The sequence below is a fragment of the Schistocerca gregaria genome, chromosome 6 (assembly GCF_023897955.1).
Source record: "Schistocerca gregaria isolate iqSchGreg1 chromosome 6, iqSchGreg1.2, whole genome shotgun sequence".
NCBI classification, from domain to species: Eukaryota; Metazoa; Arthropoda; class Insecta; order Orthoptera; family Acrididae; genus Schistocerca; species Schistocerca gregaria.
Genome location: NC_064925.1, coordinates 384,204,200 through 384,218,351, shown reverse-complemented (window position 1 = coordinate 384,218,351; position 14,152 = coordinate 384,204,200). Strand labels below are relative to the sequence as shown.

At 39.3% G+C, this 14,152-nt stretch overlaps 1 protein-coding gene across 2 annotated transcripts in view; it reads right to left on the bottom strand.

Moving 5' to 3' along the window:
• Positions 1–14,152, bottom strand: part of LOC126277904 (WD repeat-containing protein 26) — a 146,247-nt gene that overhangs the window by 107,574 nt on the left and 24,521 nt on the right. For both annotated transcript variants that reach the window (XM_049977461.1, XM_049977462.1), the window contains exons 4-5: positions 8,774–8,910; positions 4,921–5,055 (exon numbers count right to left, since the gene is read on the bottom strand). In XM_049977461.1, coding sequence (XP_049833418.1) covers positions 4,921–5,055; positions 8,774–8,910 — 272 coding nt within the window. The remainder of the gene's footprint in view (positions 1–4,920; positions 5,056–8,773; positions 8,911–14,152) is intronic.

Below are 14,152 nucleotides of genomic sequence, written 5' to 3'. Positions count from 1 at the left end.
TGATCCTTCAAAAGTCTTCAATATCTTGGATCATAAAACTCTGTTTGCAAAATTACAAAGACGGGTATGAAGAGACATAGTACACAGGAAGTTATGTTCACGTATGCGGAACTGCAGGTTAAAGGTATCACTCAAGTATGATTCAAATGATGATAAAATCAGAGACAGCATCCCCCCAATAGAGTTACTGATAAAATGCAGAGTTCCTCAGGGTTCAATACTGAGCCCATTACTCTATTATTTATGTGGATGACCTTGCTGAACTTGTCCTTTCTTCCAGGAGTTCCAATCCTGCAAGGTATAAAGTAGAACTTCCATCAAGTCTGGAAGGTAGCAAAGAGATACTGGCTGAAGTAGGGCTGTGAGGGAAGGTCATGAGTCATGCTTGGATAACTCAGTCAGCACAGCACTAGACAGCAAAAGGCAATAACGTAATATTTGAGTCCCGGTCAGGCACAGCGTTTAACCTACCATGAAGCTTCTGTTTTCATATTGCCTGTGTAAGAAATTTTAGTTTCGTTTTTCTCTGGCTTGTTCAACATCTTAAAGAGTGCAATGGGCATTTACCTATGTAGTATACTACAAACCATTTAAAGAAGCAAGTCTTTATAAAAGTACCTATTCAAATGCATTTGCAGTACAGGGCCTTGGAGAAGTCAGATGCAATCCATGTGCCCAGACCATCCGATGATTGACTATAATGATCCGTTTTTGTTTGCATATTGGAACCAAGTTACATTCACTGAGAAGTTTGAGAACTGTACTGTACCAAAAATACGTAAGTTATTCCATTACCTCATTACGATCACAATTATTTCAGATGACCAGGAGGTGTCCTGCATCGCTACAATGTGTCCATTGAGAATTTGCATGTACGTAAATCACACCTTCATTTGTACAGTGATAATAATATTGAATGGTTCGCTATAGAAAGAAATTTTTCATGAAAAAACAACACAAGTCACTGTTTTAACATCACAAAACATTAAGACCAGTTCTCATTTTTAGTAATACGTACTCTAATGTTATACAGTTTGTATTATCACAATGAACATTAATTTAAGGCTAAAAGAAAAAGGGTAATAATACATGTTTTGAGGAGCATGGAGTAATGGAAAAGCCTAAGACAGTATTTAGTGTGAAGTTTCCTGATTTTTTCATTAATTACTTTTGATTCTGGAGGAATAATGTGGAAGTATTTTAATGATACAAATCTTTTTTGTAATGACTATTTATTCAAAACATAAGAAATCTGATCCTCAGCAACTAGTCCTAACTACAGGGAATTAAAAAAAAAAAAAAGTGAGACCAAGGATAAAGCTTTTGCTGCCACACCACCACTTATGTTGGTACCATATCACAGACTGAAACTAAGAAAAATAATGAAAATTGCCACATGGATAAAATTGTCATTTCAAAACAATACTTCGTATATTAAAAACAAAGATTCCAAGACTTACCAAGCGGGAAAGCGCCGGTAGACAGGCACAATAAATAAAACACACAAACACACACAGAAAATTTCGAGCTTTCGCAACTGGCGGTTGTTCCGTCAGGAAAGAGGGAAGGAGAGGGAAAGATGAAAGGATGTGGGTTTCAAGGGAGAGGGCAAGGAGTTATTCCAATCCCAGGAGCTTGGCTTGCATCTGTATATGTGCGGACGGACATATGTGTGTGTGTGTGTGTGTGTGTGTGCGCGCGTACACACACCTATCCCTCCCTCCCCCCAAGGCAAGTCCTTCCGCTCCCAGGACCGGAACGAATCCCCACCCTCCCCCCAAAACCCACATACCCTCATCCCTCACTCCCCCCCCCCCCCCCGCCCCCCCCGACGAAGCAACCGCCAGCCGCGGCGAAAGCTCTAAACCCCGTGTGTGTGTTGGCAAGTCATGGATATGACAGCTGCCACCCATTCCATATCAAACGGTCCCTTCTCTACAACCTAGGCCTTCGTGGCAAACTAATCTGCTAGAGTCCTGAATCCCTGAACCATTACACCAACAACCTGAAAACAGCTTTCGCATCCCGCTACTACCCTCCCAACCTGGTACAGAAGCAAATAACCAGAGCCACTTCCTCATCCCCTCAAACCCAGAACCTCTCACAGAAGAACCCCAAAAGTGCCCCACTTGTGACAATATACTTCCCGGGACTGGATAAGACTCTGAATGTGGCTCTCCAGCAGGGATATGACTTCCTAAAGTCCTGCCCCGAAATGAGATCCATCCTTCATGAAATCCTCCCCACTCCACCAAGACTGTCTTTCCGCCATCCACCTAACCTTCGTAACCTCTTGGTTCATCCCTATGAAATCCCCAAACCACCTTCCCTACCCGTTGGCTCCTACCCTTGTAACTGCCCCCAGTGTAAAACCTGTCCTATGCACCCTGCCACCACCACTTACTCCAGTCCTGTAACCCGGAAGGTGTACACGATCAAAGGCAGAGCCACGTGTGAAAGCAACTACGTGATTTACCAACTGACCTGCCTACACTGTGACGCTTTCTATGTGGGAATGACCAGCAACAAACTGTCCATTGGCATGAATGGACACAGGCAGACAGTGTTTGTTGGTAATGAGGATCACCCTGTGGCTAAACATGCCTTGGTGCACGGCCAGCATCACTTGGCACAGTGTTACACCGTCAGGGTTATCTGGATACTTCCCACCAATACCAACCCATCCAAACTCTGGAGATGGGAACTTGCCCTTCAGTATATCATCTCTTCTCGATATCTGCCAGGCCTCAACCTCCGCTAATTTCAAGTTGCCGCCACTCATACCTCACCTGTTTCACCTCACTTCTTTGCCTCTGTACTTCCACCTCGACTGACATCTCTGCCCGAACTCTTTGCCTTTACAAATGTCTGCTTGTGTCTGTGTATGTGCGGTTGTGTGTGTGTGTGTGTGTGTGTGTGTGTGTGTGTGTGTGTGTGTGTGTGTGAGCGCACGCGCGCGAGTGTGTGCCTATCCTTTTTTCCCCCTAGGGTGGGTCTTTCCGCTCCCGGGATTGGAGTGGCTCCTTGCCCTCTCCCTTGGAACCCACATTCTTTCGTCTTGCCCTCTCCTTCCCTCTTTCCTGAGGGGGCGGCCGTCGGTTGCGAGGGCTAGAAGTTTTGTGTGTGTGTTTGTGTGTTTTATTTGTTGTGCCTGTCTGCCGACGCTTTCCTGCTTGGTGTGTCTTGGAATCTTTGTTTTTAATATATTTTTCCCATGTGGAAGTCTCTCTCTCTCTCTCTCTCTCTCTCTCTCTCTCTCTATATATATATATATATATATATATATATATATATAGCGGGGATTCCATGACTTGCTGGGCGGGGAGGGGGGGGGGGGGGGGGGGCCGGTGGATAGGCACAGTAGAAAAACACACACACGGGGTTTGGGGTTTCGAGCTTTCGCCGCGGCTGGCGGTTGCTTCGTCGGGGGGGAGGGGGGGGTGTAAGTGAGGGATGAGGGTATGTGGGTTTTGGGGGGGAGGGTGGGGAGTCGTTCCGGTCCCAGGAGCGGAAGGACTTGCCTTGGGGGGGGGGGGGGGGGGGGAGGGAGGGATAGGAGTGCGTTCGCGCGCGCGCGCGCGCCCACACACACACACACACACACACACACACACACACACACACACAGATATACAGACGCAAGCCAAGCTCCCGGGATTGGAATAACTCCTTGCCCTCTCCCTTAAAACCCACATCCTTTCATCTTTCCCTCTCCTTCCCTCTTTCCTGACGAAGCAACCGCCGGTTGCGAAAGCTCGAAATTTTGTGTGTGTGTTTGGGTGTTTTATTTATTGTGCCTGTCTACCGGCACTTTCCCCCTTGGTAAGTCTTGGAATCTTTGTTTTTAATATATTTTTCCCGTGTGGAATTTTCTTTCTATTTTATTTACATCAAAATAATACTTCAATTTATATGACATCCAGTAATCTCAACAAATGATAAACAGATGGAAGATGTACGTTTTCTGTTTATATGACAATCAAATTAAGTGTTGCATCTCTTGGTGGTTAGGTAAGCCATACCACCAATATTATTATTATATTTTTTTTTTTTGCTTAATAATGTATCTTTTGAAAGACGAGGATTGAGCTGTAGATATTCATATTTAGTCCATTCCCTTAAGGTAACAGCAATCAATGAAAGTATAACTAATAAAAGAATAAAGAAATGTAAACAACAATACAGAGTAAGAAAAAAATCAGAAATTATGACAATTACAGATGATGATATATATTCCTTTCTGCCCTGCATCCTCACCCAGTAGCTACCTTGTCATTATAATATTAAAATATTGTGGATGGCGCAGGCGCGCGCACGCGCGCGTGTGTGTGTGTGTGTGTGTGTGTGTGTGTGTGTGTGTGTGTGTCATAGAAGATGATGGTAAAATACAATAAAAATCAAAAACTAAATATGCAAACAAACTGTAATTTAAATTCCCTTGATGAAAATATATATTCCACAGATCATATACAAAGAGTATATGAGTTTTATTTATTTATTTATTTATTTATTTAGGCTTTTAGTAACCACTCACTCATTTCCATCAAATTAAGATCGTAAAAGCTCATACCTAAAATGCCTAGTTTCTTTTACACACATTAGAATGGATGATATCAGAGCAGCACTGAGTTATGTGGAATGTCAACAGGTCTAACTACTTCAGCTGATATCACTAATCTTTGAAGTTTGTTTGCTTATACTGGTTTGTGAAGCATTACGCATCATCAGGCATTTTTGGTTATGATAGTTTGTTTTGCTTATCGTCATTTGGAGCAGAAACTCACGCAAGAAGCAACATTTCATGCTCGATATTAGTGTGCATGCATGTATTTAGTAAGGAAATGATGGGAAACAGTGATTTGTTACACAAAACTACAATGCAGTTTCAAGGCAGCTCAATAAAGAGATCAAGCATTTTACCTCCGTGGTGGCAGCATTATTGATGGAGGCAGGAACCCTTGAAGCTTGTCCATTAGCTGTTGGCGTGACTTCATTCCCTTCCCATCCCATTCTGCCCTCTGCATCAGATCATCTCGACCACTACACATCATATAGCTGAAAAGAAATAGTGTTATAAGCACTCTCCGACAAAAACACATATATTGTATTTTTACTTCCTTGTCTAATGTAGGAAACACAAATTCTGGCCTTTTTTCTTCAAATCAATAGCTATACTGCTCAATCATAGCTAAAATACCGTGAACAAATAATGCTGTAATATTCTGGCACTATAACTATTTCAACAATTTTTTAAAACTCCAAATACTTCATGGCTTTCTAGAAGTAGAAAATGTCTATGTTTGTGGAAAGTTATATAAAAAGTATAATGATGTAACTTTACACTAAAATACTGACTGCTACAGACCAGTTTGCTCCTTCTGTAGCAAACAAAAGAAGCAGAAGCTACAATTCTTTTCTAAGTACCTGTTTAAAATAAAACTGCAACACTTGTACAGTGAGAAAATCATAAAAAGATACTACAGCAATTGAATGACTTTCAGCAATTAGTATTAGTGTTTGCAGTTTTGATATTGTTATTTCCACCTTTAATGTTCTTTCTTATATTAACTTTTGTGTTCAGGGCAAGCGTGTATTTTGTTATAATTCTGCAGAAATCCTGTTACATGAAAAGCAAAAGATGAAGCAGCATACTTTATACACCTGGAAAGAAACAAGGTTATTGTTAGCACAATAAACATACTTGACATGGTCAATCAACATATTTAGTCATGGTAGTTTGTGATTAGAACCAAGAAGGGATACAGAGAAGGAAGGGCCGCAAGGGAAATTAGCTATGAAATGTTAGCGACAATTGATATTTAAAAATTGGAGAAGTTAGAAGAGTCACAGAAATAGAAGATAAGGACACACTGAAAATAGATGCAAAGATGGAACAAACACTGATGATGAAATGGCAAAAAAAAATAGAAGGCAATTAATGCAAAAGTCGTCAAAGATGGGAAAAAAAGAAAAAATCATTTAAATGGGAATAATAGGAAAATTATGGCACTGTTAGTTAGGTACACATTTTACAGACACTATGATGTGGAACATGGTCGAAATGAAGTGGATTTGGAGGGGAGGAGGTGGAGTAGTGATTAAAGAGACAAAAAAAGAAGAGTAGTTAATTTATGACATGGCATGAGAGCCAAACACATGCTGTGTAGCTAAATCCCAGCAACAGAAACTCCAGGTAGGAAAAGACAGATTGCTACTTATGCTACTTACAGTAAAGAAGACACGTTAAGTTGCAGACAGGCACAATTAAAAGACATTTACATAAAGCTTTCAGCCACAGCCTTCATCAGCAAAAGATGCTAGAGCTGGCGGCCGTATGTGCATGAGGCGGGCTTGCTTATGTGTGTGATTTCAGGTGTGCCGCAGGGGAGTGTCATAGGACCATTGCTATTCACAATATACATAAATGACCTGGTGGATGATATCGAAAGTTCACTGAGGCTTTTTGCAGATGATGCTGTGGTGTATCGAGAGGTTGCAACAATGGAAAATTGTACTGAAATGAAATGCAGGAGGATCTGCAGCAAATTGACGCATGGTGCACGGAATGGCAATTGAATCTCAATGTAGACAAGTGTAATGTGATGCAAATACATAGAAAGATAGGTCCCTTATCATTTAGCTACAAAATAGCAGGTCAGCAACTGGAAGCAGTTAATTCCATAAATTTTCTGGGAGTACGCATTAGGAGTGATTTAAAATGGAATGATCATATAAAGTTGATCGTTGGTAAAGCAGATGCCAGACTGAGATTCATTGGAAGAATCCTAAGGAAATGCAATCCGACAACAAAGGAAGTAGGTTACAGTACGCTTGTTCGCCCACTGCTTAAATACTGCTCAGCAGTGTGGGATCCGCACCAGATAGGGTTGATAGAAGAGATAGAGAAGATCCAACGGAGAGCAGCGCGCTTCGTTACAGGATCACTTAGTAATCGCGAAAGCGTTACGGAGATGATAGATAAACTCCAGTGGAAGACTCTGCAGGAGAGATGCTCAGTAGCTCGGTACGGGCTTTTGTTAAAGTTTCGAGAACATACCTTCACCGAAGAGTCAAGCAGTATATTGCTCCCTCCTACGTATATCTCGCGAAGAGACCATGAGGATAAAATCAGAGAGATTAGAGCCCACAGAGAAGCATACCGACAATCCTTCTTTCCACGCACAATACGAGACTGGAATAGAAGGGAGAACCGATAGAGGTACTCAAGGTACCCTCCGCCACACACCGTCACGTGGCTTGCGGAGTATGGATGTAGATGTAGATTGATGTGTTTTTCTCTTTTGCTAATGGAGGCTGTGGCTGAAAGCTTTATACAAGTGTCTCTTAATTGTGTTTCTCTGCAACTTAAAGCATCTTCTTTATGGTAAGTAGCATTCTATCTTCTCCTACATTATTAAATCCCATCTGCATTGTGTTAAAGTAAGTTATGGAATCTGTGGAGATGCCAGTGCAACCACAAACTGACACAGGAATCTAGATTATGACTGATCTGTAATGACGTCTGATACGCCCAATGGTATTGTATATTTTCTGCAGAGACATGAATTATGTGCCCACTTATTCTCACTGACAGCAGAAGTCAAGTTGAAATAAAAAGCTTAACTGTGGTTCCACATTAACATGGATATGACATTTCTTGCCTCACAATATTCTTCCTTTGTTGAAGTATTCCATACTTGAGATAGAGTTCATGGTTTGATGCAGTGTGAGAAGTGTAGGTAGCAGTGGACTGTGAATCAGCATCTGAACATGGAATTATTGATGTCCACAAAAATGAAAGCATTTCTGTTAGTGGATTAGACCTACACAAAAGTACAGGGATAGCTATAAGCTACACTGAGGAATTTCGATAAAGATTCCAGTCAGAGCTGCTGATAGTTGCAGTCGTGTGTGCCTGAGGTGTGCTTGCTTGTGTGAATGTGTATATGTTTTCTTTGCTGAAGAAGGCTTTGGCCGTAAGCGATAATGCATAGCAATCTTTTTGTTATGCCTGTCTATAACTCAATGGGTCATCTTTACAGTGAGTACCAACGTATCCTTTTCCTAATACAGTTGATATTCCAATCTGAAGTTTCCATTGTTTGAATTTGGAAAAATATTACATGAAAAATGAATCCATTGTTTGAATTTGGAAAAATATTACATGAAAAATGAAATCAGGTGCTCTAGGAAGTTAAATTAACTTCACATTGTTTACAGGTAATAAAACAAAACTCAAAATATTGTGATCAGGCATAATGCCATAGGTTCCTATCCTCCAAGTAAGCCTTCTCTAAGCAATCCATGGAACAGATAGAATACGGGGTTCCTTTTGGTTCTACAAAATGTATCTTCAAAAGTGGAAATTCAATGTTAATGAAAAACAGTATTATTCTATTACTAAAATGTATTGAAAAACTTCATTCATACATTACTATTTCAACCCAGTATGGAAATTGAGGAGGTAGCAGGTAACGTCACAAAACAGAACTGACAAGTGTTGGAAGATTGTTGTGAAGCACCTCCTAGGACATATAAATTACAAAGCCTATATTCAAAATTAAGAGAGGCATGGTGTCATAAGGTCTTGTGTAAGCACAGCTGACTGTAAAAATTAAAATCAGGTACATCTGTGCAAAACGTCTCTCTAATTAAAGACTTTTTTACTCCTTATCATCCTGCACATAATATTTTCTAACACAATCACAAAAATATTTTCCTTATTCAATTGTAAAGATAATATTCAATATGTAACGTGTATAGAATGTCACACCTGCTGAGCTTGTGCACACGTGCTGTATTGTGGTTTAGTGGAGTGAGCTCATTGCGCAATACGTGCAATGCATCCAAGACACGGCCATCTTCGAGGAACTCCAAATACTTCTGCTCCAGCAGTAGGAATTTCATCTCCTGTACAATCAAAAGGACATAGTTCACAGTAGAGAGTATCAATCATATTGGATAGTATGGGCTGTGAAATTCCCAAACTAATTCTGAGGAGAAAACAATGTATCAGACAGTAACAAATAATATCAAACCATCGTACATTTATGTTCAACTCTGATGAAGCATACACTGTGACATGTTTTCTCTTCACAGTTAAATCAATAATGGACTTATTTTACATAAAAATATGCAAGAACCATATTTTTATGTTTTACCACAAAATTAAATTTGCATTCTCTACATTTAATACCAAGCCTTTAACACTAATGAAAATGGCAACAATGTATTATAGGCTGCACATCATACTAATGTATTGTATCACCCGAATATTTGTCATCTCTAGCATAAACAAGGCTATATCTCAGCTGGGTTGTCCAAAGTATGATCATGTAGGGTTATCAAGTGAAACTGGTGTCTGAATTGAGGATTTTTTGGTAGGAACAATGCAACATGTTATCCTGTATGGAGAGGTAGCATCAGATGTAGACCCTTGCTCCTCATGTTGTATATTAATGACTTTGTGGACAATATCAATAGTAGCCTTAAGCTTTTGCAAATGATATAATCATCTATAATGAAGTACTGTCTGAAAGAAGCTGTATAAATAGTTATAAATAAAATAGAAAGAAACTTCCACATGGGAAAAATATATTAAAAACAAAGATTCCAAGACTTACCAAGCGGGAAAGCGCCGGCAGACAGGCACATGAACAAAACACACAAACACACACACAGAATTACTAGCTTTCGCAACCGATGGTTGCTTCTTCAGGAAGGAGAGGGAAAGACGAAAGGATGTGGGTTTTAAGGGAGAGGGTAAGGAGTCATTCCAATCCCGGGAGCGGAAAGACTTCCCTTAGGGGAAAAAAAGGACAGGTGTGTGTGTGTGTGTGTGTGTGTGTGTGTGTGTGTGTGTGCGAGTGTACACCTGTCCTTTTTTTCCCCTAAGGGAAGTCTTTCCGCTCCCGGGATTGGAATGACTCCTTACCCTCTCCCTTAAAACCCACATCCTTTCGCCTTTCCCTCTCCTTCCTGAAGAAGCAACCATCAGTTGCGAAAGCTAGTAATTCTGTGTGTGTGTTTGTGGGTTTTGTTCATGTGCCTGTCTGCCGGCGCTTTCCCGCTGTATAAATAGTTAGTCACATATCAATAAGATTTCAAACTGGTACAAAGATTGGCAACTTGCTTTAAATTTTCAGAAATGTAAAATTTTACACTTCATAAAATGCAAAACATAGTGTCCCATGATGATAATATCAATGAGTCGCAGTTGGAATCGTCCAACTTGTACAAAAACCTTGGTGTAACACTTTATAGGGAATGATTGCATTGGCTTAATCATGGGTAAAGCAGGTACCAGACTTTGGTTTACTGGTGGAATACCAGGAAAATGCAATCAGTTTACAAAAGAGAGTGCTTACAAATCACTCGTGGGCCAATTCTAGAATATTCTTCAAGTGTGTGGCACCCATACCAAATAGGTCTAACAGGGGATACTGAATGTAGACAGAGAAGAGTAGCACAAATTCTTGCAAGTTTATTTTAGCTATGGGAGAGTTTCATAGAGATGCTGAAAAAACTAAACTGTCAGGCTCTTTTCTCTCCTGAGAAAACCTACTTCAAAGTTCAAGAACCGGCTTTAAATGATGAGTCTAGGAATCTACTACAAACCTCTATGTAGTGCTTACAGAGGGACCATGAGGACAAGATTAGATTAACTAAAGAATGCACAGATTCATTTAAACAATCATTCTTCCCACAGTCCACATGTGAATGGAACAGGAAGAAACTCTAATAACTGGTACAATGGGATGTACCCTCTGCCAAGCACTCTACAGGGATTTGCCAAGTATAGATGTAGATGCAGATGTAGGTGTAGGTATCACATCAAACTGAGCTTAGATGACATACATGGATATGTCATTCCAAACTGCTCCAACTCTTTGCCAGAGTTCATCAACTGTAACAGCTGACAAGTGATGTCATGCCAGTCTCTTGGCAATCCATGATTACCTCGCAAAGACAGAGCACAGCCACCAGCCTTAACATGACAGAAATGTAACATCTGCTGTCCAAATAACTGGCTATGTGAATCAGAGGTGGTCATGACAATAATACAATTATACAAAAAAATAAAAAATGAAAAAGCTATTATAAGGTTGATGGAGTTACAAAGAAAAATCTGAAAGTTGTCCCTATTAGTCCACAACAATCAGTCTTTCCTTCTCATCCTGTCCAATAAGACTTCCACGACCTGGGGTTCATGACCTGGGGTTCTGGTTGACTTCTCTGAACTGTACACATTTCCTAAAGCTCTCCAGTTCTTTTCCTTCACCTCTTTTCTTTCCCCTTCAACTCTTCTGCCGGAAGAAGGCGCCACTAGCTCTGAAGGCTCGCACGAGTTAAACCTTTTTGTGTGTGTGTTTTCTCCTGCACTCGCTTGGTGTGTAGGTTTTTTATCTATCCAGTTACATTATATTGTCAACAGTTGAATATTTTGCTATACCACCATGGGTAGTGGGAGTGGTAACTGAATGAGATTTACCAATTCAGTCACTTGCTGGAAAACTATTAAATCATTCAATTATAGTTTTACATACTGGTTGAATTCTTCTTTCATTCTTTTGAGTGACACACATCTATGGGACCAACCAAATGAAAACAACTGATTTAGGCAGCTGTAGTTTTACATATCATTGGATCATCATTCATTCAATTTTTTTAAGTGAAAGCAGCCTATGGGGCAACTGCATGAAAACAGTGCACACAGTCCACATTTACTGAATTATTCATTTGTTTTCTTTTCAAGTAAAAGCAGTCCATAGTTTGCTTGTCAGTTGAACCATGTATTCGTTCTTTCAACTGAAACCACTCTTTAGTATTTTGGTTGACTGAAGTATACATTCACTGCTCTGAGCACACCAGTCTTTAGTACTTTCATTAGTTTAAATAAAGGACAGAGATAAAACTGGGATATACACACCCCTAGAGCATAGCTCTGCTCTTGGGGTACATGAAGACATCTCAGGGGATATGCAAAGGTTAAAATATGTGTTATACTTAATCATTTAACTATATATAAAATAGATTAATTCATCTTTTCATCATTTAAAACTGATTAATATACTGCTGTGGATTAAGTTGTTCCAGATTCAATTAACACGTAACTTGTTAAGCTGGTGTGTTATTAGGAGTACAAAGTTGAGTATGAAAGTTTCCTTAGGTATATGTGAAGATGAAAGGAACATTGTTAAATTTTAGCAATTGCTTGTAATCTGTTTTACTGAAGCATGTCTATTAATTAAAAATCATTTGAATCCAGCCTCACATTCATTCAGCAATTTATTTGTGTTGAAGGTAAATAATATTATGGAGAAAGTTACATTACTGGCTATATACATAAAAATCATACCCGTACATACAAACATGTTTATATTTTATGCCCTTTGAAAAATAGCATGTATAGCACTTCATGGCCAAGAAGATGTACTGCTGACATTCACACATTGGTACTTCAATTTCATAGTGAAGCCTGTCTCTAGCCATCAATGTGAACCACTTTGAGTGACATGTGGAGTCTCCATGGCACATTCAGTTCTGAGGTGAAATCATTTGGTTGTTTTGGTACTGTTAGATCATTATTTTTGACAGCACTTTATTATTGCCTGTCATCACTGTTATTATTGTTCCAATATTTGTTTTTTTATGAAGCACCAAAAGATAGATTTAAGTTCACGTGTCTAAATAGGCATTATTGTAACAGTGAATTTCGTGTCTGCATCAAAGTCCTGAAATGCTCAGTGGCATAGGAATGGAAGAAATCATATGACTGTATACAAAGTTAGATACACAGTATCTGCATGGATTATTCATATTCTGAAACTGTTTTAATTAAAGAAATTACCAAAGAAAATTGACACATGATGACACACATTTCTCGTTAAAAGATTAACTCACCAAACAATTAAAGAAATCTTATTTCATATGGCTTCTGTTTACATCACCTCAGCATTAACCAAATAGAAGTATTGGTGATGCGAGCAAACCAGTGGGCACACAGAGAAAGCGTCAATGAAATTAAATAAAAAGTAACTGTTCATTTATTTAAACACAAATTTATAATGAAGCATAAGTTATTAATATTTTGAAATCAACCAAAAATCTGTATATACTGCCAGAAGTACAAATAAATTATAATTAATTAAAAAAACACATAAATTTTGAAAATACTAAATTTTTTAGAAAAATATAATTTTTATTCCAATCTCGTTGAAATAATAGTGTTATTTGTCACTCTAAAAAAGTTAACAACCCTTGACATGGTACATGTATAATTGACAAGGCTGGAAAAGTATGCAAATGAAGTCATTAAAAACTACAGAGTGTGTGAAAACATTTGTATAACTGATGTAACTGTCAGAGAATTGTGTCACTCAGTTGTCTCACATTAAGTGTAGCCACTCAAGCCCAGAGTGTGAGTGAAAACATTCATATAGCTGCCATGGCTTAACAGACTAGTTTCACTCAGATGTTTTATCCGACAGAGAAAAACCAATGGAACAAAAAACAACCAAATGGTCAATCAATTTTTAAAACCAGTAGGGTGTCCCATTGCTAACTGGAGGTGGACTGTACAGCTGAGGAGGATGGCAGGAAGCCTGGCAAGTGGCGTCCTTGTTCAGAGCCAAGCTAACAGCAAAGTCCCTGATGGTCCTAGCTATTGTCCTGTGTGCATCATGTGGCCCTAACATAAGTTACAGTCTCGCAGTGATTGTCAAAGATAACTCAGTTAATATGGTGGCCCAGGGTGATGAGCGAGAGCACCTTCATTGGATGCCTTCCACCAACACAGGAGAGCGGCTTATACCTTTTGACTTTCCAACTCATATAAAGCTAATTTCTTATTAATAATTGTAATTAAAGAGTAAACCTATGTCACAAAAGACACTTATTAAGAGACAATAGTAGACAGGGCTGCTGAAGGTTGCTGCATCAACCATTGGCAAACAAGTTTGAAGAGATGGTAGCATTAGTAGTGATATCTAACATGGCAAATGCACATATTGCATACAGTACGTCACTGATATGCAATTAATTGCATTCTCTGTGTTCATCAACATAATCCTGTCATGTCTACAATGTTTTACAATCTTATATGATATTTAACAACAGAAAAAGGCTTCATAACATCAAATACCAGTGCTAT